Here is a 25,597-nt window from a genome sequence, read left to right as displayed (position 1 = left end):
CAGAGATTGAGGTGACCACAGGACCTGGAAAGTGAGGGAAGAAATCCAGGGAAAAAGATGTCAAGCAAAGAATTGCCCCTTATTCTACATTAAACTCTGCCCAAATTTCAGACTGACTGACACCCAGAATATATAATGACTTGTACAATACAATATTAAAGAGCCCAACATCTCAATTATAATTTGAACAGTTACTTTACAAAGGAAGACATACAAATTGTTAATATAGCCCATGGAGAAGTGTGACATTATTGGTCATCACGAAAAAGCAACTGAAAACTGCAGAGAGATACAACTACAAGATCACCAGAATGGCAGATATTAAAAATACTGATAACAGGCCAGGCGCGGTGGCTCACACCTGTAATCCCAGTACTTTAGGAGGCCAAGGTGGGCAGATCATCCAAGGTCAAAAGTTCGAGACCAGCCTGGCCAACATGGAGAAACCCCATCTCTACTAAAAATACAAAAATTAGCCAGGCATGGTGGCAGGTGCCTGTAATCCCAGCTACTCGGGAGGCTGAGGCAGGAGGATCGCTTGAACCCAGGAGGCAGAGGTTGCAGTGAACGAAGATCATGCCACCGCACTCCAGCCTGCATGACAAGAGTGAAACTCCATCTCAAAAAAAAAAAATACTAATAACAGCAAATGCTTATTAGGATTCAAAACAATCAGAAATTGCATATATTTTGGGAGACAGTGTAAAATTAATCTTTTGGGAGATGATCTGGTGGTTTCTTAAGCAGTTAAACACATCAAGCAATTCTAATCATAGATATTTATTCCAGAGAAAAGGAAGCATATGCCCGCAAAAAGACTTTTATAAGTATGCTGCAGGATCTTTATTCATAAAAATATTTAAACAATTAAAATGTAAGCAAGTTTCCAAAGACTTACATTCATACAATAGAACATCACTTCAGGATCAAATGACTAATATGTGCATCAACATGGATGGATCTGAAAAACACTATACTCAAAGAATTGTAATACAGAAGAGTTCTTACCGTATGGTTCCATATATTTCATATTCTAAAATTAGTAAAATTTATGGTGAAAAAGTAGAACAGTGGTTGCCACTGGGGGAAGGGGTTAGAGACTGACTGGGAAGTGTCATGAGGGAATTTGTGGGGTAATGTAATGTTAATGTTCTGATGGATAAGTAATAAGATAGCTAGATAGATGGCTAAGACATAAATGTTGCTAATTTTAGTATCTAAGCTGAGAATATATCGGTGACTACTGTATAATTCTTCCAACTCTTCTTTATGTTATAAAATTTCAGGGCTAGGCACGGTGGCTCATGCCTACAATGCCAGCACTTTAGGAGGCCAAGGTGGGAGGATCACTTGAGGCCAGGAGTTTGAGACCAGCCTGGGCAACATCGTGGGACCCCATCTTTGCAAAAAAAAAAAAATTAGCCATGTGTGATTGGGCACAACTATAGTCCCAGCTACTTTGGAGGCTGAGGTGGGAAGATGGCTTGAGCCCAGTTGGTCAAGGCTGCAGTGAACTGTGATCATACCACTGCACTCTAGCCTAGGTGACAAGGTAAGACCCTGTCTTCAAAAAAAATTTTTTTAGTAAAATATTGAGAAAAACAGTTTTGAGTGAAAATTTTTAACAGAGTTTTATAACACAAGATATATATATATGCATCCAAAATTCCACACATGTTGCCAAAAAGACATACCAACAACAGGCACACATTAAACAGATCGACCTGGTTACTGATGCGGCAGGGGAGAAAATGAGAGTGGGTAGTGGGGGATATAATGGAACAAATAAATAATATCTGTTTGTTTTTTTCTTTTTCTTTTTAATATGTGTGCCCTCAAACATTCTCCTATTCAAATAAATGATATTTTCACATTCACATTTTATCCAGCATTTCTATGTAAATAAACTGGGAAGACGGTCTGTGGATGCTTTATCTGTGTTGTTGTCAAAGGCCTGTAATATGTCTTGAAGAATATTTTCCGGAAAGAATTTAGAAGTGATTCACAACTGAATCTTATATGCCAAGAATAGTGCACATGAACAAAACATTCTCTGACCATAGAAGGATCAATCTTTTCATCTCAAAAATCCCATAGATTATTTTTATATTTTATTACTACTTTTAATGTTGCAGACAATAATTAAAATGCAAAGCTTATTTTTTCATTCCTTTGAAATTGACTCAATTCTTTAGTCTTCAGCCTTGCCATTAAAAAATTTCTCAATGTCTGCAAGTGCATCTCTACGAGTCTCTTCCTCCTTTTTCTCTTACTCTTCCTCCTCCTACTTCTCCTCGTCCTACACACCCTCACCTTCCTCCCCCTTCTCCTCCATCTTCTTCTCCTCCTTCCAATATGTGATTTTGCCCATGTGGATAAATTGTTTATTCTTTCTTAATGATTTATTTATTACAATCTGCTTCCTTCTCTAATCCTCATTTTTTCTCATTAGCTTGTAAGATACACCTGATCAGTATGTTCATATTCATTATAGAGTTTCTCATTATTTTTAGCCCTTCCCTCTAAGTTCTGAAAAAGTTCTATGCCATATATTCAGTTTCCTTTGAAACATATCATTGATTTTTTAAAATAGACTTTATTTTAAGAGCAGTTTTAGGGTTACAGAAAAATCACTGAGAAAGTATTAATATTTCCCATATACTCTCCTTTCCCCTGCCCAGTTTCTCCTATTGTTTGCATCTTCCATGTGTGTGGCATATTTATTACAACTAATGAACCAATTTCGATACATTATTAATAAAGTCTGTGGTTTACATTAGGGCTTACTCTTTGTGTTGTACATTCCATGGGTTTTGACAAAGCATAACGTCCTATATCAACCATACTGTATCACACAGAATAGTGTCACTGCTTAAAAATACCGGCCGGACGCGGTGGCTAACGCCTGTAATCCCAGCACTTTGGGAGGCCAAGGCGGGCGGATCACAAGGTCAAGACATCAAGACCATCCTGGCCAACATGATGAAACCCCGTCTCTATTAAAAGTACAAAAATTAGCTGGGCGTAGTGGCGCACGCCTGTAATCCCAGCTACTCGGGAGGCTGAGGCAGGAGAATCGCTTGAACCCGGGAGGCAGAGGTTGCAGTGAGCCGGGATTGTGCCACTGCACTCCAGCCTGGCAACAGGGCGGGACTCCATCTCAAAAAAAAAATAAAAAATAAAAATAAAAAATAAATAAAAATACCCTGTGCTCTATCAATTAATCTCCCTGAACCTCTAACAACCACTGATCACTTTACTGACCTTTAGTTTTGCCTTTTCCAGATTATCATATAGTTGAATTACAGTATGTAGCTTTGACAGACTGGCTTCTTTCCATTAACAATATGAATTTAAAGTTATTCCATGTGTTTTCATAACTTCATATCTCATTTCTTTTTATGGCTGAATAATACTCTATTGTATTGATGCACCACAGTTTGTTGGTCATATATCATTGATTTTTACAGATTGAAATATCACTCACATTCAGAAAAGTGTCCAAATCATAAATATACATGTGAAAGTATGAACATAAAATGAACAGCTGTATAATCACCACCCACAACAAAAATTGAAGCATGGTAGAATTGCAAACACCCCACTCTCACAGCATCATGATGCTTTCTTCCCCATAAAAAGAAACCACTACCCTAAGTTTTAAGATTCCCTTGCTTTTCTTCATATTTTTACTATTTAAGTGTCCAAAATCATCCTACTGATGAATTTTGCATGTCTAATGAACTTCGTACAAGTGGAATCACACTGCATCTACTGGGTTTGTCTAGTTATTTTGCTCAACATATTTATGGGAGTCATCATGGTATTGCATGTACAGCTAAAGTTTGTTCAATGTCCTTGCTTTTACCTTGTGTAAGTAACAAAAATATTTATCCATACTATCATCGATAGACATCTGGAGTATTCTCGGCATGTCATTGTGATGAATGATCCTGCTATGAACATTCTTGTATGTGTATTTTGGTACACATTTCTTATAGGTTTATACACTGAGTAGATTTAAGTGTCATAAGAAATGCTTTTCAAATCGGGCTCTACAATCCACCAGCCTTAGATTGTTGCATATAGTGGGAGGTATAGGTCAATTTCAGTTTTATTTCACAATACTCAATTTAACAGCAACATGTATTGAATATGTTCCCTGTTCCCATGGTGCTGCGGTGCCACATTTGTTGCAGATCTGAAGTCAACATGAGCATGCATATAAAATTCAAAAGATCTACACATAAAATATTAAAATTAATTAGATTAGTTGGCAAGATTGCAGGATAAAGGAGCAAATGTGGTATTTAGTAGAAATGGTTGGGGTGGACATCATTATTTTGTTCCCCATCATAGAGGAAATGTTTTCAATATTTCACTATTCCTTTTGATATTTGTTGCCATTTTTGTAGATCTTTACTATTGCTTAGTTGCCTAAATTTTCTTATGATAAATGGGTGATTAATTTAATCAAACTTTTTTTCTCTTTCTGATACCTAGGTTGCCCTTTTATATATCATTGGCAACATTTTGTTTAGCATTTTTGAAAGTATATTTATGACGAGATAGACCTCTCATTTTCTTTTTCTTTTCTTTTTTTTTTCTTGAGATGGAGTCTCCTCTGTCACCCAGGCTGGAGTGCAGTGGCACGATCTCAGCTCACTGCAATCTCCACCTCCCAGGTTCAAGCGATTCTCCCACCTCAGCCTCCCAAATAACTGGGAATACAGGCACGTGCCACCATGCCTGGCTTTTTTTTTTTTTTTTTTAGTAGAAACGGGGTTTCACTGTGTTAGCCAGAATGGTCTGGATCTCCTGATCTCGTGATCTGCTTGCCTTAGCCCCCCAAAGTGCTGGGATTACAGGCATGAGCCACCGTGCCCGGCCAGACCTGTCATTTTCCATTCTAATGAAGCCTCTCACAAATTTTGTCAGTGTTATTATAGTGGCCTCATAAAGTTAGTTGGAAAGTGTTTCCTATTTTGTTATTCTCAGGAATAATTTTGAGATGAACATGGTTTCTTCTTTAAATATTTGGTAGAATTCACTGATGACACCAGATTTCAATGCCACACTCTTTTATCTATGGATTACTTAAAAGTGGTTTGATTAATTTCTAAACAAGTTTATAATTTAGGGTCCACTGAGAAGATAGAAACCTTACCAATTATTTGAAAAGAAAAATTAGCATATTGTAGAGTTGGTAGCTAGATTTCTGAAAGAGCAGAAAAAGAACTGTAGGCCACATGCAGTGGCTCACGCCTGTAATGCCAGCACTTTGGGAGGCTGAGGCGGGTGGATCATGAGGTCAGGAGTTCAACACCAGCCTGGCCAATGTGGTGAAACCCCGTCTGTACTGATAATACAAAAATTAGCTGGGCGTGGTGGCACATGCCTGTAATCCCAGCTACTCGGGAGGCTGAGGCAGGAGAATTGCTTGAAGCCGAGAGGCAGAGGTTGCAGTGAGCCAAGATGGCACCACTGCACTTCAGCCCGGGGAACAGAGCGAGACTCTGTCAAAAAAAAAAAAAAAAAGAACTCTAATAGATGATGGAAGCAGCAACTGCAGGAAGTAGCAACTGCAGCAAGCAGCAACCACCTGAGGTCTGAGGAAACAAAGTGAAGAGACAGGAATTACTAAAACTTAGAAGCTTGGAGGAAAGTCATGCTCACCTGAAACTCAGACCTCTGAGGAGAGGTCAGTGTTGGGCTGGTTCTGCTGTCTCTGAGCTCAGAAGCAGGGCCCTGCAGTTTTAGGACTTAGACATCTAAGGATCAGTCTTTGGGAAGTTGTTTAATAATGTTTACAAAGAGCCATGATGAAATAGGTTATTCAAGTGTTAGAAAAACTGAAAATTAGGCAGTTGCTACAAGAAAAAGTACTGCTGGCTGGCAGGCACAGGATATAGTATGTCTCCCTGCCCCCACCACCCCTATACGCTTCTGCTAATAATTGCCGAACACAGAACCAGATTGGGGGTGTGGAGGTCGGGAAAGATTGGCTGCAGATTCCCCCATTCCAGCCCCGTAAAGCAGAGTGAAGAATGGTGGGTTTGGAGATGAGACAATATTTATTAAATGCACACATGAATCATTTAGTTGTATTTTTATTGATTTCTAGCCAAATTTCATTGTATTCAAAAGCATATTTAGTATTTCAGTATTTTGAAATCCCATATCATTTTACTAATTTGTGCAAATCTTATGTGCACTTGAAAACATGCGCATTTTAGTTTTTGCTAGAATCTTTTGTTCCCCCAGCTTCATATAGGTGTCAAAAGTGCTGCAGAGCTTCTAGGCTTTTCAGATCCTAAACTAGACCATCATCCCCAGGAGAAAAGTAGCCCCAAATGCATGACTCTCCCAGGTGTTTCTGAATTTTGGCCCACCATTTCTCCATTATCTTGTCTTTTGATGCCTTTTGACATTTAAAAAGTTTGCTCACCTTTCCTCTGCCAGATGTTGGTTCCAAATCACTCATTTTATTATTACCGGAAGTGGAAGTACACAAAGTATTATTCTGTCCCTTTTATTTTTAAAATTTCCTTTCATTTTATAAAAAAAATCACCTATTATCAGATTGATCCTCTTTAATATGTAAACCGTATGTATTTTCAGAAACATTTCCCTGGAAAGGAGTTGTTAAATAAAGAATCAAATAGTCTCATCTCTTAATAGTGTCTTTTTTTTTTTTTTTTTTTTTTGAGACGGAGTCTCGCTCTGTCGCCCAGGCTGGAGTGCAGTGGTGCGATCTCGGCTCACTGCAAGCTCCGCCTCCCGGGTTCACGCCATTCTCCTGCCTCAGCCTCCCAAGTAGCTGGGACTACAGGTGCCCGCCACCACGCCCGGCTAATTTTTTGTATTTTTTGTAGAGACGGGGTTTCACCATGTTAGCCAGGATGGTCTCGATCTCCTGACTCCGTGAGCGTTTTCACAGATTGGTCGTTATGTCTTTTTATTTTTCTCCTCCTTTTCTGGATTGAGTTAACCCATTCACCATCCTCCCTGAATCATCCTGTCCTCCATAAGACAACTTACAATATTTGCTATATCAAGAGCAGGGTGAAAATAGGTGATAGATTTTTCTCAAAGAAGAAAAAAATTTCGAGGTTTTACAAGGGACTTATCCCTTCCCATAATAATAACATTTTGTCTGTATCAGTACAGCCCTTCTATTTGCCTTATGACTTGCATTTCATCGTCAGTAGTTAAAGCAGAGGAAACGTGGGAACCATTTACTGTTTCTGCTTATGGCCTCATCAACGGTTGCATCTGTTTTTTGTGGATTCTTGGCATCACGTTCTTGTGGATCTTGCAACAAACACATTATGGTAGGTAGCAGCAGCACTATCAGTTTCAGACGCGTCCACACCAAAATGGAATAAAAAGGTAATCGAGTCAAAGAAAGGTTGAGATCCTGTATTCCTTAAATTCGGTGTCCAGTACATATCAGCCCAATTTTCTTTTAAGTACCTGCATTTTTAGCGCACACATCGCTTCCATTCTGTAATTCTTTTTTTTTTTCTTCCTGTATTGCAAGCTTCTCTGTTCTCTCCTTTATGGGATATTTTCTTGGTAAGTAGGTAGGTAGGTAGGTAGGTAAAGTCCGCTGTGGTTGAGTTTATTTGGGTTTGTGTCGCGTTTGAAGAAAAATAAATTCAAACTCTAGGGGGAAGGCAGTAGAACTGGACTAGCAGTATAAAATTGGATGGCTAACCAAAAGAGAATAGTGACTATACAAATACTGACTATCCAAACGAGAAAGAGACGATTTAAGGGAAAGTGCTACCCTGCAAGAAATTCCGGGAATTGTCCAGAAGATCCACAGGGTCAGAGACACACGCGCCAGGAAAGGCGCCTTTCATGCACGGTCCGCTGGGGAAAACAGAGAAATATATATATGAGCTCTCTGTCTTTGGAAGCATTTCGGTTCCAGGAAGCGGGAGTTAAGGAATTCCTTTGGGACCGGCACATGTGAAATATCATCCAGGCTCTCAGCTTGGCACCCGGCACTTGCGCCCTAGGCAGGCAGATAAGTGGAGAGTTTTTCTAGGAATTCTGGGAAATGTAGTTTGGGAGCCCCGTGTAGTCGGGTAACTTCCGCTCTAGGAGGCTGAGGCCGTCTCCCTGATCCCGTCGGGAATTCTGGGAAGCGTAGTCCAGGAGGTCTCGGTAGGCAGAGCCACTTCCGCCCCAGGTACGCTAGGCCGCGGCCTTCGTTCCTCCCAGAAAGGTGAGCGCTCCCTGCCCTGCGTCCTGCTCCTTCCGTCCATACTGATGTTCGTTTTGTTGGGGTCCAGTAGCAACCGGGCAGTAGCTCTAGGGGAGAATAATCCACTTGCGGCGAAGGGCGGGATTTGTGTTATCTTTGAATGAGCCTTCTCCAGTGTGGGGCAGCTGGCGCATCCCCACTTAGCGCCGGGGGTCCAAGATCCTACATCGCAGGGACTGGGGATCTCCTGGGTTCTGTAATCCCCTAGCCCTTTCCCCTGACCATCAGCCAGCTCTGCCACTTCCTAGCAGTATAATAACAGGCGAGTATCTTAATCTCTCTGCCTATGTTTCTTTTTCTTTAAAATGGTACTAGTACCTATCTAATGGAGTTCTTTTGAGAGTTAAATAAAAAGACTTGGAACAGAGCCTGACAGGTGGTAGAAGATGGGTCTCTTGTTATTAGCACTTTTTAATTTTCTGAGAAGGACTCAGTTCCCTGAAAGCTTCTGTGAACCCAGGATGGGGTCAGAGCTCCAGCTGCAGAGTATCCCTGGCCCTTTTCTGATCACTGAGAGATTTTTCTCTAGGAGAGGATCACTCCGGGCTGTCTGGGTAGTCCATTGTAATTCATGCAGGAGTTCTGATTTCCCCCATCCTTCTTTCCTTCTTTAGCCTTGACTTCTTGAAAAAGGCTGCAGGGAGAAGGAGGGAATGACCCTTTGGCACTTGGCAGCGGAGTCTCACCTGAGTAGTACTTATCATCCTTTCTTTCCAGGGAAGACGATATTTCCATCATTCACTGGCAAATTCTGCTTGAAGATGCGCTGATATTTGTTCAATAAATGCAGAAACGGATGAGGGAGTACTTGGGCATGAGTAATAAAGATAGTATTTAAACATTCAGTGCCGATCATTCTAAGAGTTTGATATGAATTAACATCTTTAATCCTCACAAGAGCCCTTTGAGGCTGGGTTGGGTACCACCATTCCCATTTTAAAGATAAGCAAACAGACATAGAGCATAGGTGGTTTATCTTTAGGTCACCCAGGTGGTAAGAGCCTGAGCTGGGATTTGAATTCAAATAGTTTCCATCCATTGCCTTAGTTCTTGATGTGTTTAGTATCAGCTTCAGAAGACATATTTGGATTTTTCTAGAGGACCGTGAGAGCGAGGTTAATGAGCTTTGAATTTTTGATTTTTTTTAGTTATCTGTAATTTAATTTTATTTGAAGTATTTATGGTTCATATTCTGATTATATAAATTATTGCATATTGTAAAAGATTAGGAAAGTATAGAAAGTGTAAAAGAAAAAAATTAATTATGCTAACCACAAGATATAACAGTAACAATATTAATATTTCAATGTTTTCCTCTTCCAGTAGACTTCTTTTTGGATTTTTACCCATGTTTAACCAAATAGGCTTCATAGCTTTTATTTTTCCCTTAAGTTTTTACTATGGAAATTTGTAAGCATAGCCAAATGTAATATGACTAAAATAATTCTGTGGAAGCGTCACCCAGCTTCAACCTTTGTTAACATTTGCCAGTCTTGTATCAACTCCCTGTCCCTTTTTTTTGTTTCAGTATTTTAAAGCAAATCTCTAACATCGACTTAGTATAATATCGTTTGATTGATTGTCATAATTGCCAAACGTTGATGATCATAAATTGCTTATATCCAAGACTTTGAAAGGGAAATGCCAGCAGCTACTCTAAGGTTTTCATTCGTTGAAGCTTACAGAATGGTCCTTACTTGAGGAAGCTAGGGGACGCAAGAGAGTTGTACCTTGGAGAAGGATGGTGATGAATTTTGTGTTCCAGTATAGAGTTTGCCTTGCCTAAGTCTTATAGCTCTGTTTCTTATTTCTCTTTATCTAAATCCATACACTGAAAGTTCTTCTATTTCTGGGACCATGTCATATTTTTCTCCATGTGCCCAGCACATCGTACAAGGTTGTTAAGGGTTTATGGTTAGAGTAGCTACTCAACAGACAGCTGGCATCAAGGATTTGCAGTGTAGAATTGGAATTAGGTATCAAAATAGAATAGAAATAACCCCTGGATATATTCCTTAATCTCACTTAATATTGGTAGGTTATATAATCCACCAACTATTTCAGAGTATTGAAGAGTTGAAGAGCAATGATTGGTTATGTTTTGATAATCTAAAAAAAATTCCTAAGAAACAAATTGTTAGAAATGGTAAAACATTTATAGACCATGCCTTATAACTGAGGTTGTGTTTCCAGGTTTTTAAAACAGGTTTTTAAAAAATGTTTCTACAGTGACATTGACTATTTTGTTATTTTTGGTATGCAATTCTATTACAACACAGGCATAGTTTGTATAACGACTACCGTAGTCAGAAAAAGAACAGTTCCATCACCCCAGAAACTCCCCTCATGTCTTCCCTCATAATTACCCCTCACCATACCTGTAACCACTGGCAACTACCATAACCACTAAAACTCTATAGTTTTGTCTTTTTGAGAATGTCATATAAATGAACTGATGCTATATGTTAACATTTGAGACCGGATTCTTTTACTCAGCAAATTGCTCTTGACATTCATCAAAGTTGTTATACGTATCAATACTTCATTTCTGTTTACTTCTGGTTAACAGAAGTATCCACTTTATGGATGTATCACAGTTTATCTATTCACTGGTTGATAGACTTTTTCCTCCACTTTTTGGCATTTATGAATAGAGCTGATATAAACATTCATGTACAGTTTTTTTGTGCTTATTTCTGTAGGGTACGAAGCCAGGAGTGGGGTTACTGGATCATATGGGAAATGTATGTTTAACTTTATAAGATGCCAAACTGTAGTATCTGTACCATTTTGCATTCTCATTAATGATGTAGAAAGTTCCAGTTTATTTACATCTTCATCAGCACTTAGTATTTTCCTTATTTTTTTTTATTTTAGCCATTCTAAGCATTGTGACTTTAATTTACATTTCCCTAATGGCTAATGGTGTTCAGCAGATATTTCTGTTTTTGTTATTGTTTCTTTGCCATCCTTATATCTTCTTTGCGGAAGTGTCTGTATGCATGCTTTGCCCAGTTTTACATTGGGTTATATTTTTCCTATTGTTGATTCTTGAGAGCTATTTATATATTCTGGATATAAGTCCTTTGTTGGATGTGTGATTTGCAAATATTCCTTCTCAGACTGTAGCTTGTCTTTTCATTCTCTTAATAGTGTCTTTTGCAGAACAAAATTTCTAATTTTAATTATATCTAATTTATCAATGTTATCTTTTTTGGATTGTGCTTTTGATGTCATATCTAAGAAGTCTGCCTAGCCCCAGGTCGTGAAGATTTTCTCTTGTTCTAGAAGTTTTATGGTTTTACACTTAAATCTGTGATCCATTTTGAGTTAACTTTTTTTATAATATGTGATGGTTAAGTTGGGGTTTATTTCTTTACATATGAATGACCAACCATCCCAACACCACTTGTTTGGGTTTATTTCTGTACCATGTTCTGCTAAATTGATCTATGTGTGTATCTCTTCACCAGTACCAAGATATCATATTTACTGTGGCTTGATAGTAAATCTTTTTTTTTTTTTTTTCAAATTCCTTTTTTATTTTTATTTTTATTTTTATTTTTTATTGATCATTCTTGGGTGTTTCTCGCAGAGGGGGATTTGGCAGGGCCACAGGACAATAGTGGAGGGAAGGTCAGCAGATAAACAAGTGAACAAAGTTCTCTGGTTTTCCTAGGCAGAGGACCCTGAGGCCTTCCGCAGTGTTTGTGTCCCTGGGTACTTGAGATTAGGGAGTGGTGATGGCTCTTAACGAGCATGCTGCCTTCAAGCATCTGTTTAACAAAGCACATCTTGCACCGCCCTTAATCCATTCAACCCTGAGTGGATACAGCACATGTTTCAGAGATCACAGGGTTGGGGGTAAGGTCACACATCAACAGGATCCCAAGGCAGAAGAATTTTTCTTAGTACAGAACAAAATGAAAAGTCTCCCATGTCTACCTCTTTCTACACAGACACGGCAACCATCTGATTTCTCAATCTTTTCCTCACCTTTCCCCCCTTTCCACTCCACAAAACCGCCATTGTCATCATGGCCTGTTCTCAATGAGCTGTTGGGTACACCTCCCAGACGGGGTGGTGGCCGGGCAGAGGCGCCCCTCACCTCCCGGACGGGGCGGCTGGCCAGGCGGGGGGCTGACCCCCCCACCTCCCTCCTGGACGGGGCGGCTGGCCGGGCAGAGGGGCTCCTCACTTCCCAGTGGGGGCGGCCGGGCAGAGGCGCCCCTCACTTCCCCGACGGGTCGGCTGGTCGGGTGGGGGGCTGACCCCCCCACCTCCCTCCCAGACGGGGCGGCCGGCCGGGCTGGGGGGCTGACCCCCCCACCTCCCTCCCGGACGGGGCGGCTGGCCGGGCAGAGGGGCTCCTCACTTCCCAGTAGGGGCGGCCGGCAGAGGCGCCCCTCACCTCCCGGACGGGGCGGCTGGCCTGGCGGGGCGCTGACCCCCCCACCTCCCTCCCGGATGGGGCGGCTGGCCGGGCGGGGGGGCTGACCCTCCCCACCTCCCTCCCGGATGAGGTGGCTGCCGGGCGGAGACGCTCCTCACTTCCCAGACGGGGTGGCTGCCGGGCGGAGGGGCTCCTCACTTCTCAGACGGGGCGGTTGCCAGGCAGAGGGTCTCCTCACTTCTCAGACGGGGCGGCCGGGCAGAGACGCTCCTCACATCCCGGAGGGGGCGGCAGGGCAGAGGTGCTCCCCACATCTCAGACGATGGGCGGCCGGGCAGAGACGCTCCTCACTTCCAGGATGTGATGGCGGCCGGGAAGAGGCGCTCCTCACTTCCTAGATGGGATGGCGGCCGGGCAGAGACGCTCCTCACTTTCCAGACTGGGCAGCCAGGCAGAGGGGCTCCTCACATCCCAGACGATGGGCGGCCAGGCAGAGACGCTCCTCACTTCCCAGACGGGGTCGCGGCCGGGCAGAGGCTGCAATCTCGGCACTTTGGGAGGCCAAGGCAGGCGGCTGGGAGGTGGTTGTAGCGGGCCGGGATCACGCCACTGCACTCCAGCCTGGGCGCCATTGAGCACTGAGTTAACGAGACTCCATCTGCAATCCCGGCACCTCGGGAGGCCGAGGCTGGCAGATCACTCGCAGTTAGGAGCTGGAGACCAGCCCGGCCAACACAGCGAAACCCCGTCTCCACCAAAAAAATACGAAAACCAGTCAGGCGTGCTGAGACTGCAGCAGTACCGTCCAGCCTCGGCTGGGCATCAGAGGGAGACCGTGGAAAGGGGAGACGGAGAGGGAGAGGGAGAGGGAGAGGGAGAGGGAGAGGGAGAGGGAGAGGGAGAGGGAGAGGGAGAGGGAGAGGGAGAGGGAGAGGGAGAGGGAGAGGGAGAGGGAGAGGGAGAGGGAGAGGGAGAGGGAGAGGGAGAGGGAGAGGGAGAGGGAGAGGGAGAGGGAGAGGGAGAGGGAGAGGGAGAGGGAGAGGGAGAGGGAGAGGGAGAGGGAGAGGGAGAATCTTGAGACTGGATAGTTTGATTCTTCCAAATTTATTCTTTTTTTCCAAAATTGCTTTTAGCTATTCTGGTTCCTTTGCCTTTCCATATGCATTTTAGAATCAGCTTATTTATATCTACCAAAAATTCAGCTGGTATTTTCATTGACATTATGTAAAATCAGTAGATCCGTCTTTATCACATTGAGTTTTCCAGTTCATTGATATAACATGTCCCTTCATTTAAGTGTTCTTTAATTTCTTGCATTAGTGTTTCATGATTTTCTGCATACAGATCTATACATGTTTTGTTTAGACATATGCCCAAGTATAATATATAATTTATTCTTCTAGAGCTATTTTAAATCATATTGTTTTAAAATTTTGGTTTCCAGTTGTACATTGTTAGTGTATAGAAATACACCTGATTTTTGTGCATTGACCTTGTATTCTCTGACTTTGCTATACTCACTAGAAATTTTTGTTTTTTGGTAGATTCCTTGGGATCTTCCATAGAGACACATGTTGTATATTAATAGGGTCAGTTTTATTTCTTCCTTTCTAATCTGTATGCTTTTTATTTCTTTTCCTTGCCTCACTACACTGGCTGATTTTCAGTACAGTGTTGAATAGTTATGTCAAGAGTACACATCTCTGCCTTGTTCCTGATCATAGGGGAAAGCATTTTTATAAGTTCCATTATATTTTTAGTCTGCAAAAGTTCTGTCATGAGTGGATGTTGTATTTTGTCAAATGCTTTTTCTGCTTTACTTTTACTGGAGCTGGTGATTGCTGTGCACTTAAAAGTTTGACAAGTACCTGTAGAACAGCCTTATTTAATTTTTTAACATTTATTTTTTAACTTATCTACTTATAGTAGAAATTTATTCTTTTTGGTGTACATTTCTGAGTTTTGACAATTGCATTGTCATGTAGACTTCACCACCACAATCAAGATTCACAACAGTTCCATCGCCCAGAAACATCCCCTTGTGGTACCTTTTTGTAGTCAAACTCTTCCCCAACTCTTAACCCCAGGAAACCCCTGGTTCACTCCCCAACCCCATTGCCTTTTCCATAACATCACATGAACAAATCAATGCAGTATGTAGAATTTTGAGTGATTTTTTTCATTTTTCTCTTTGATTTCTCACATCAGTATTTTATGTTTTGTGTCTTTGAAGGAATTAAACCATTTCATCTATCACTTTGAATTCATTAATGTTAATTCATTTATATTTCTAATGCCTGTTAAGTCTGTAGTGATATCCCTTCTTTCATTCTTGATTTTGGTAATTTGTGTCTTTTCTCTTTTGTTCTTCATCAGGAGTTTAATTTTTACTAATCTTTGCAAAGAACTGCCTGTGGGTTGAATTAATTTTGTCCAGGAGCCAGCAAACCTATATTTTTTAGGCCCAGATTGTAAATATTTTAGTTTTTCCAGTTAACTAGAAATATCAGTACTATTATTTAGGTATTTATATAATGAGAGGAAACTTTAATTGACAAAATTTAAGATATAATGATTGAGTACAACTTAATTGAAGTTCAAGGTTGCTATTCCTTGTCATCAAAATTGACTGTAAATGTTCATCTGTTAATGCTGATTTGTAATGAGATTTTGTGTATTTTATCTTTGAAAAGAAATTTTTTAAACAAATAGGTCCTATGAAATACTGATACTAATCCATAAGCAAATGATTTTAATTGTGAATATTAATGAGTTGAAAGATGTGGTAAACTGAATAGTGGCTCCCTAAAGATGTCCATATCCTAATTCCCAGAGCTTATGAATGTTACTTCACATGGTATGAGAGATTTACTGGTGTGATTAAATTAGGGAGTTTAAGATGTGTAGATTATCCTGGATTATCTGGTTGGGCCCAGTGTAATTACAAGGATTCTTATAAGAGAAAAGCAGAAGGATCAAAGTTAGAAGAAAGTGACATGATAACAGAAGCGGAAATTGGAGTGCTGCAGCCATAAGCCAAGGAATTCCAGCAGCCTCTAGAAGTTAGAAAAGGCAAGGAAATGGATTCCTATGAGAAGCAACCAGCCCTGCTGACACCTTGACTTTAACCCAAGGAAACTGATTTTAGACTTCTGATCTCCATAACTAATAAAGAATAAATTGCATTATTTTAAGCCACCAAGTTTGTGGTAATTTATTATAGCAGCAATAGAAACTAATACAGAAGACATTTAAAGAATTATTGTAGACTCTTGATATTTACCTTTTAGTATGTCACTACATTTCAGAATAATCACTTTCAATGGAAGGTTAGGAGAATTATGCAGTGTACAATGAAATGGACTTTGAAATGCAGAAAGGTCCTTTGCGCTTGCATCAAGGTCTGAAAACACTGCTACGATTCTGAAGTTTGGGCTCAGATAACATATATACTACAAATTTATGTGGGAATTGAGATATTACTTGTTTTAACTTTTGACAGCACTGGAAATTTGTAAAGTGGCTTAGCATTACCTGTGATTCAGACATTAATTGTCTTTGAAATAACTTTCCTACACTATAAGCTTCACAAATAAGTACTGTTTTGCCTTTTAATTTTAGGTCGAATTCATTAAGAAGCATTATCAAGTCTGCAGCTAAAGCTAATTTCCAATGTCATTCAGTATTATATCAATAGTAATGCTTGAGGGAAGTTCTTATTCAGAAATATTTCAGTCTCAGCCCTGAGATTTAAAAAAAATCACAATAAAACTTCATTGCTGCTCAGACATTGAACTCTCATGTGGTAGGGCAAGTCAGAATTTTTCTATTTCTCACGAAATTCATGAAACTGATGATGGTTAAATCTTTGAGTTTGAATGAAGTTCACTGTTGCCACTAGTGGTTCAATAGCACATGATAGATTAAAATATTCTCTGCAAAGTACCTGCTGATGAATAATACAATGAGTAACCATAGGCTTTAAATACATGTTTTTATAAATCCAACCTCTGCCTTTTTCTGCTCCAACATATCTTTTACCACTATCAATTTTAACACTTCTTAGCAGATTGTACTGCCTCAGGTTTACTGAATTAGTATTTGTACCTTCTTTGGTAATATTTTCACCTGTGGTTGTTCCATATCGACTGTTCCTAGAGGCTAACTATTCAACCACTCAAACTTGGCATTGATTCCTTGAATACACAATATCTGAGCAACATTAGTAACATCTGTGAAATCAAGAGCCAAATAAATTTATCAGAATCATTTCCCTTGTATTTTAATGGACCATAATGTTGTTCCCATTGTCCTCAACTCTTAGAGCAGTTGGTCTTGCCCAAAGTCTACTAATCATAAACAAATTTATTTTATCTGGACACATTTCTTTGCCTTCTACAATCAAACATGATTTAATTAACTCATCACTGGTAAATTACTTTCCTTGCTTGGGGCAGAAATAGAAGCTGAATATCTGAATATCAAAATGTACTGTAGTTGCTACCTCATTTTCATTATTTTTTTTGTGAAGAAATTCTACTCTGATGAGACATTTTATTTAAAATTTTCTAATTTTTCTGACCATTTGTTGTGAATTGAGAATATTGTGATGAGTGCTTAGTGTGACAGTGTTGACATAGGTTTGATTATTTTAGCATAGATACATTGTCACTGCATAGGAAGCACAATAAGCATGATAAGCTTTGCCATCTAATTCATTCACAAAATATTTCACCTCCATTGTGCCTCCAAAGTGTAACAAAGTCTGTTTTTCTGTTTTTTTTTTCTTGTGTTTGGCTTGAAGAGTGTGTATTAGTAATACAAAAATTAAAATGTTGCGGTACAGCAATACATATGTTACTTGAAATGCTGTTCAATTAACAGCATTTAACCCAATTGAGTTAACCTAATGCTGAGTCACAGTGGTTTAAATTATGCTTAGCAACAATATGAAGAAATGAGAGTGCCACCTATGAACTCTGTTATAACTACATAGCACTGCTGCTGTAATGCCAAAGCAGCCATAGGCCGTACGTAAACAAATGAGCATGGCTGTGTTACAGTAAAACTTTATGGACACTGAAATTTGAGTTTCATGTCATTGTCACATCACAAAATAATCTTTTCAGGATTTTTTTCAACCATTAAAAAGTAAAAACCATTCTTAGCTTACATCCTGTACAGAAACAAGCAGTGGGCTGGATTTGGCCCAGCCATATTTTGATAGGCTTGATTTTGTCTAGTGTTTTTGTGTTTTTAATTTCATTGATTTCTGTCTTAGGTTTACTACGTCCTTTTTCTCTGTTTGCCTTTAAGACCTCTTTTCTAATATATGCATCGTTGCTATACATTTCCCTATAATATCTGCTTTAGCTGCATCTCTTACATTTTGATATGTTGCATTTAAGTCTTGATTCCATTTAAAATATGCTCTAATTTAGTTTCTAAAAAGTATTTCCACTTCACTGCATCTAATCTCTTTTGTGACTAATTTCATTGGTTGCTTAGAAGTATGCTGCTTAATTTCCAAACATTTGGAGATTGCCCAGATATTTTTTCTTGTTCATTTCTACTTTAAATCTGTTATAGTTAGGGAAAATACTTTGATTTGAATTCTTAGGAAATTAAGATTTGTTTTATGAAAAAGATAACATCTGAAGTAAAAAAAATTATTCGATGGGCTCAGTAGCAGACTGGAGATGACAGAAAAAAGAATCAGTGAACTTGAAGATAGGTTAGTATAAAAATGCAATTTGAGCAACAGAGAGAAAAAAAATTGAAAAATAAATGAGCAGAGCCTTCGGAACCTGTGGGACAATATCAGAAGTCTAATATTCCTGTCTTTGGAGTCTCAGGAGGAGAGGAGAGAAATGTTTGTTTGGAAGTACTAGCTGAAAATTGCCCAAATTTGGTGAGAGACATAAATTTACAGATTCCAGAAACTCGTTGAATACCAAATACGATAAACTCAGAGAAAATCACTTCTGGATACATCATAATCAAACTTCTGAAAATTAAAAATAAACAAAAATTCTTGAATACAGCTAGAGAAAATGACATATTATATATCTGGTAGAACAATGATTCAGATATATGTGGATTTCTCATGGGAAGCCGTGGAGGCCAGAAAACATTGGAAAAACATCTTTAATATTCTTAAAGGAGTTGTCGGTACAAAATTCTATATCCAGTGAAAATGTCCTTCAGGAATGAAATGAAAAAATGCCACATCTGTGCTAAAAGGAGCACTAAAGGAAGTTCTTTAGGCTGAATAGAAATGATATTAAATGGAAACTAGGAACTTCAGAAATGATGAAAGAGCACCAGAAATAGTAAGTTTTTTGGCAAATATAAAATACTGTTTTTCTACTCTTTAAAATATGCATGACTGTTTAAATAAAAATTATAACTTTCTTGGCTAGAGGTTTTTGTGTATATAGAGTAGTATATACAAATGAAACAAAGTGGGGAGATAAAGGGAACTATTTGTTGGTAAGGCATCTGCATTTTACAAAAGTAGTAAAACAGTAATGCTAAATACACCGTGAAAGATTAGATATGTATATTACAACCCTAGAGCAACCACTGGAAAAAAAAAAAAAAAAGGACATATAGCCAAAAGCTAATAGATACAATGAATGGAATGGTAAAAAAAAAAAAAAAAAAAAAATCAACCCAAAAGAAGGCAGAAAAAGGGGTAATAGAGGGACAAAATCAGGGAGGACAAACAGGAAAAAAGATAATAAAATGGTAGACAGAAATCCAGCTATATCAATAATTATAGGAAATGCTAATGGCCTGAATACATCAATTAAAATATATTGTAAGATTGGATAAAAAGCAAGAACAAGTATATGTGATCTAAAATAACTCCATTTAAATACAAGGACATAAATAGTTTGAAAGTGAAAAAGAGAAAAGGAGCTGTACTACGGAGTGGCTATATTAATATCAAAGTAGACTTCAGACCAAGGCCAGGGATGCTGAGGGACACCATGCCAAGGGTCAGTTCCTCGAGTAGACATAACAACCCTAAAAGTGTACCCACAAGACAACAGTTACATGAAGAAAAACTGATATAATTAAAATAAAAAATAGAGAAACCCACAGTTCTATGTAGAAATCTCAACACTCTTTTATCAGTAATCAGTAGAACAAGAAGACTGAAAACCAGTAAGGATTCAAAAGAGCTGAATAATACTATTAACATCTTGACCTCATTGACATTTGTAGAGCACTCTATCAACAACAGAATGCACATTGTTTTCATGTGCTTCAGGTTTGATTGTTTCTGTTGACCTGTCTTTGAGCTCGCAGTTGCTTCTGCTGCTTATTTCTGATCTGTCTTTCCCATTTGGCTACAGATTTCTGTGCAGCGGGAACTGTGTCAAATTCTCCATTTGCTTATTACCAAACGTAGGGATTGGCAGAGAGGAATTATTTGGTAACTCTCTGTGGTTGGTGCAGCTTTCCAGCAGGCAGCAGGAATGGGGACCTTCAACTCAGTGAGAGTATATTCAAATTTTCTGAAAATAGATGTGGGAGAATAAAAGATGTGAATATTCCCTGTCCCTTATCTCTGATCAGTTTTGGTGGGATGCTGAAGCCAATAGATTTTTCAGAATGTTGAAAGGGTGATGTACACCTATGGTTAATTACTGACCTAAAATAAACATACTTCGAAACAAACCAGAGCTAATTAGCAGCTTCTAGATTTATTTCATAGTGATAATGAGGATGGTAGTAACAATGGCTAACATTGATCAGATTTTATTACCACTCACACTGACTTTCTAATATTATGATGCATTGAACTCACATAACATAACATAACAACCCAACGTTTATCTCCATTTTACAGATGAAGAACAGAGGCATTGAGAGGTTAATTAACGTGTGTCAGTTTATGCTGCCAGTAAGTGGTAGAGTCAGGATTGAAGCTTGGCAGCTTGATTCTGTAGCCTGGGCTCTTGGCCAAAGCACTCTGCTTTCACTAGGCTGGCAAAATGGATTTTAGGAGCTAATAAGGCTTCAGCGAAACCTTCTTAAAGGTATCATAGAGCGGGGCACATACAAGCTCAGTGTTAAAAGCTAAGAGGATCTGTGATGGGAGTGGGCAAATTGCCTGTGGCTTGTTTTTGTGTGTCTCTTCTTCAGCTAAGAATGATTTTTACATTTGAAGGGTTGTGAAAAGAAAGAACAATATTGGACAGAGACAGCATGTGACCCACAAAGCCTGAAATACTCACTATCTTTCCTTTTTATGAAAGCTTTCCAACCCCTGCTCTAAGTGAAAAGAGAAAGGAGTGCAGGAGGGGTGGCACATGCAAGGGCCTGGAGACTCTTTTATGAGATCAAGTGATTGACACGGCTGGAGATCAAAGGGGAGAGAAGATTTGCAGAGAAAATGAGCAGACAGACATGAAAGATTCCTGTGTGGCTTGCTAAGAATCTAGACTTTATCCCAAAGGCAGCTATGCACGTGTTTTAACCAAGAAAGGAACATAATCAGGCTTTAATTCTATCAAACATGAAGAAGCAACAATAGTCTATAGGATGACCACTGTGTGATTTCATATTTAACAGGAATTCCCTTTTCTTTTGAATTCTCAGAGTCCCTTGGCTGATTAGTGACCCCCTGCTTGATAAAGGTGATCAGAGAGGTCTAAACTGGAAGGCTGTCCTCACACGGAGTACGTGACTGCAGACACCCACAGCGCATGTTACTGCTCCTTCCTCTTAGTGACAGCTCCAAGAGCATCTTTTAAAAGAGAGAAATGGGGATCTGGGAATCAAGAGGCCTGGCTCCCAGGCTCTTCTCTGTTCCTGGCTTGAGTGTTCTCTGACAATTTTCTTGAGAGGCCAAATGGCCTAGTGGTTAATTGCATGGGCTTATCCTGCAAACTGCCTCTACGTATGTCCTAGTCTGTGGTTTGTAATCCTCTCTGCACACTGTAGTCATCTGGGGGATTTCATAAAAACTCTTCTTCCACAGATCCTCATTTATAGAGCCTGGACTTGGGTCTGGGCATTGGTTTTTTTTAAAGCTCCCTATTGATACCGGTGAGCTGGCAGCTTAAGAGCCACTGTCCTAGTAATTGAGAACACAGACCCCGGACTAATAGTCCTGGCCATTCTGCTAGCTAAAATGACAAAGCAGCTTAAAATATTAATGCCTCAGTATTCTCAACTGTCAAAAGAGTTACAAATTGTCCCAACTTCTTGGGTGGTTGTGGGATTAAGTGAGGGAGTTCCTCTAAAGCATATGAGTTGGTCTTCTTACCACATTTTCTGCCTCCTCTCTTGCCCTAGATACCCACTAACTCTCATTCTGTTTCAATAGTCTGATGACTCCTTTCTCTTTGAGTGGCAAATATAGGTCAGTCACCTTCCAACACTAAGATAAGCCCTCATTTTCTCCATCCTCATCCATCCTCCGTCATCATGTATGGGTTTGAGGGCCCTTCCATGCTCTCTCAAAGGACTCCGTGCACCCTCTACCCTGGCATCTATCTGGGCACTGTATCCCTTTTAGAAGGCAATCCATAAATATTGGATGAGTGAAAGACAACTCAGCTCTTTTACTGCTGATTACGCAGCCAAGTTCATACTTGTCCTTGGTAGTTGTGCTTACATCCTGTGGATTCGACAGCAGAGGCCAGGTGGAGGAGGAGGGAGCAGGTGCCTACTGGAGTAGTGCACCTCTCTTTGAGGTGGTGCTAGAAAGCTCTGCCTTACCCACAGTTCATGTTCAGTTCCTTTTTTATTTTTTTCAGTTCTTTCTCTTCCACAGATAGCCTTAAAGTTGCCTGAGAATAGTAAGTAAAGTAACAAACCCTGAGGAAGAACCATGAAATTAAACTCCTGGTGTCCAGTCCTCCCCAGGGTCAAGCACTGAGCTGCTTTTCACAGAGGAGCACATGCAGCCCCACAAACAACCCTGCAGGCTAGGTGTTCTCATCACCAATGAGATTTTGTCATATCTAGGCAGAGGATCACATTTTTGTTTAAGATGAGAAATGTAGTAGTCTCACAGGTTTCATTAGTCTTTTGTTGTACCCTGTGGGAAGAGGGATGTACCACTGAACTTCCCCTGAGCTCAGGAAGAATATTTACTGGCCACTGTATTTTTCATAAGGGTGGTCTCGATGTATATAGTATATACTGTGGCAACAAAAGTAAGAAGCCAGAGCTACAGACATTCCGAAGTTAAGGGTGACTTTCCCGGGACAGAGCAGTAATCTCTGCTGTCCAGATGTCTTACAAAATACATTCGCCAGGGCAATTTTGTGATACAGAATGCTATCTGCATCTCTATAGTTGCAAGGAAGTAGAGATCCCTGGTATAGTTATAATAGGTTTCCTCTATGCACACAGATAATCCTAATAACAATCATATATTGTTGGCACTGTGTGGTCTGGATTTTGCAGATGACAGAACTGAAACATTAGAAAGGTTCATGAATTTAACCATGGTTACTCAGCAAGTATATAGTAGCACCAGGTTTTGAACGTAGACATTTTGTCCCCAGAGTCCACTTTTAACCAGTACATGACATGCCACTACCTCTCCTTTCCCACCTCTCCCAGAATCAGAATGAGCATGCTGGGAGCTGTAAGGCATGTGAGGCTACTGGGTACAGCTGTGCAGGTTGCTCCGTGCATGCGGGCACCCTGCCAGGAGAGCCAAGTGGTAGCTAGAATCCAACCCATGCTACCTGCTCCTTAACGCAGGTGTGTGGCCACATCTGCTGGGGGAAGGGACACCTTTTTCTAATTTGCACAAAGATACGTTTCCCTTTTAATCATGGCTTCTTTCGTATTACCCTGTTCTGCCTTCTCAGGTCTCTGCCTTTCTCTAGAAAAAGAAAGAGAAAAATGACCAAATTCCAGGTGAGCTGGTTTTCATTTATGCCGTTTTACATGTGACCTCATTTTGCAGTGAGTGGACATATCTTTTTCCCCCTTCTTTGCCAAGGGTAAAGAATGACAACAGGCATTTAGTATCATTTATGTATCAGGCTCTCGCTTTTTGTTTTTGTCCTTTTCTAAAATTTCCTTTTAGTTGTAAATGTGTTTTATTATTTATTTCATAAATAACAGTACAAAAAAGAATAGAAATTTTAAAATCCTACACCTTATTACCCTGCTTACAAATCTGTTTTTGTCCATGGTCATTTTTTAAAATATAACTGTTCTTGCATTAATACATAACAATTTTGAATTTTTATCTGCTTAATTTTTAGCAGTTAATTTTTATCATCTAATATTATTGACGTAAACTGTTGTTATCCCTCTCCCCCTTTTCTTTTTCTTTTTCTTTTTTTTGTGAGATGGAGTCTCACTCTGTTGCCCAGGCTGGAATGCAGTGGCATGATCTCGGCTCACTGCAACCTCCACCTCCTGGATTCCAGCAATTCTCTGCCTCAGCCTCCCGAGTAGCTGGGATTACAGGCGCCTGCCACCACACCAAGCTATTTTTTTGTATTTTTAGTAGAGACAGGGTTTCACCATCTTGGCCAGGCTGGTCTTGAACTCCTGACCTCGTGATCCACGCGCCTCAGCCTCCCAAAGTGCTGGGATTACAGGCGTGAGCCACCGTGCCCGGCCTTTTTCTTTAAATTATTTCCAACTCACAAGCTTTTACGTTCCTGAGGATTCTTGCAGTTTTACATTGCAGTATCAGTTTTCCTACAAATAATCTTGACTCAAAAACCAGTGTGAGAGAATTTTGATATTATTTGTCCATAATGTTCTAGAGACTCAAAACTAAAAATATTTTCTCCTAAGTGATGTCTCAGGTGGAATACATAAAATATGATTTTGTCTAACGAGATTATATTGAAGCTAAGGTTGGGGGAAAAATAGATGTTTTTGTACAAGAAGAGCTAGATTCTTATATAAGAAGAGCTAGATTCTTCTTAGTACCTATAGCTATGTGTTTATCTATATATGTTTGTATGTCTGTGTGTGTTTCATTATTCATGTATTAATTTTATTAGAGTAATACAGGTACTTAGTTCAAAGTTTTTAGTCATACCATAGGATATATAGGCACTTTGCATCTGTCACACTATTCATGGCCCCAGATGACTGTTGGAGGGGAACTGTAGAGTCATTTGCACTGTTACCTTGAAGATAAGAGGTTCATGTTCATACAGGAAGATAGGCATTGGGCCAACTCTAAAGCCTTTGCTTTCTGGGCCAAGAGTTTCAGGCATATCACTTGCTTGGAAAGACTTACAAAAAAGCAAAGCAAACCAAAGCAGAGTTCTGCATTCAGAGCTGAAGCTGTTATGCTCAGAACTGCAGCCAGAAGAAATATGGGACTCAACAGTTGTTCATTTAAAAATTTAAAATTACCCTACAGCAAAAAGTTACAAGACAGCAAAGTGGAATGAAAAATATTTACAATGTCCATGGAAGAAAAGACCTCAGTGTCCCCCAAATGAATTATTATTACAAAACAAGAAATAGAGATGAACAACAAACGTGTGCAAAGAGAATGAACTTTATTACCAATAAGTTTGTGAGAATTTTTTTTATAACTGGTTTTTACTTCCCAAATTTACTTGTGAGATTATGAAAGATTTTTTAAAAAAGCGTTCATATCCAGTGTTGACTAGGATTTATACTTTCTTGGAAGAAGGCTAAGATGGAAGGCAAAAGTCTGTTTTGGGAAAACACCTGCCATTATGATTTCAGAACTTTAAAGGCCATTATTCTTCAGCATTGCCATTGTTACTTTTTGGTATTTATTTTGAGGAGATAATCAGCAGAATTCCAGAGGTTAACATCAATGCAAAAGATTGTTTTTGCAACATTGTTCGTATAGGTAACCTCAAACTAAGTGTGCATTAGTTGGATCAAATCATTATATTCTAGACCATTAGTTCTCTGAATTACTTTGCAGCCCAGAAATGGGATAG

At 39.6% G+C, this 25,597-nt stretch overlaps 1 protein-coding gene across 2 annotated transcripts in view; it reads left to right on the top strand.

The window, feature by feature from the left end:
* Positions 1-8,163: 8,163 nt before the first annotated feature.
* The window catches only part of ZNF112 (zinc finger protein 112), a 32,187-nt gene continuing 14,753 nt past the window's right edge, over positions 8,164-25,597 (top strand). Inside the window, exons 1-2 of one of the 2 annotated variants that reach the window (XM_055369665.2) lie at positions 8,164-8,236; positions 23,513-23,561. In XM_055369665.2, the coding sequence (XP_055225640.1) occupies positions 23,547-23,561 (15 nt within the window). In that variant the 5' untranslated portion in view covers positions 8,164-8,236; positions 23,513-23,546. The remainder of the gene's footprint in view (positions 8,237-23,512; positions 23,562-25,597) is intronic. The other variant, XM_004060920.5, reaches the window with a different exon arrangement.

This window comes from Gorilla gorilla, chromosome 20 (genome assembly GCF_029281585.2).
Source record: "Gorilla gorilla gorilla isolate KB3781 chromosome 20, NHGRI_mGorGor1-v2.1_pri, whole genome shotgun sequence".
NCBI classification, from domain to species: domain Eukaryota; kingdom Metazoa; phylum Chordata; class Mammalia; order Primates; family Hominidae; genus Gorilla; species Gorilla gorilla.
The sequence above is the reverse complement of the archived record's forward strand: the minus strand, read 5'-3'. Positions and strand labels throughout refer to the sequence as shown.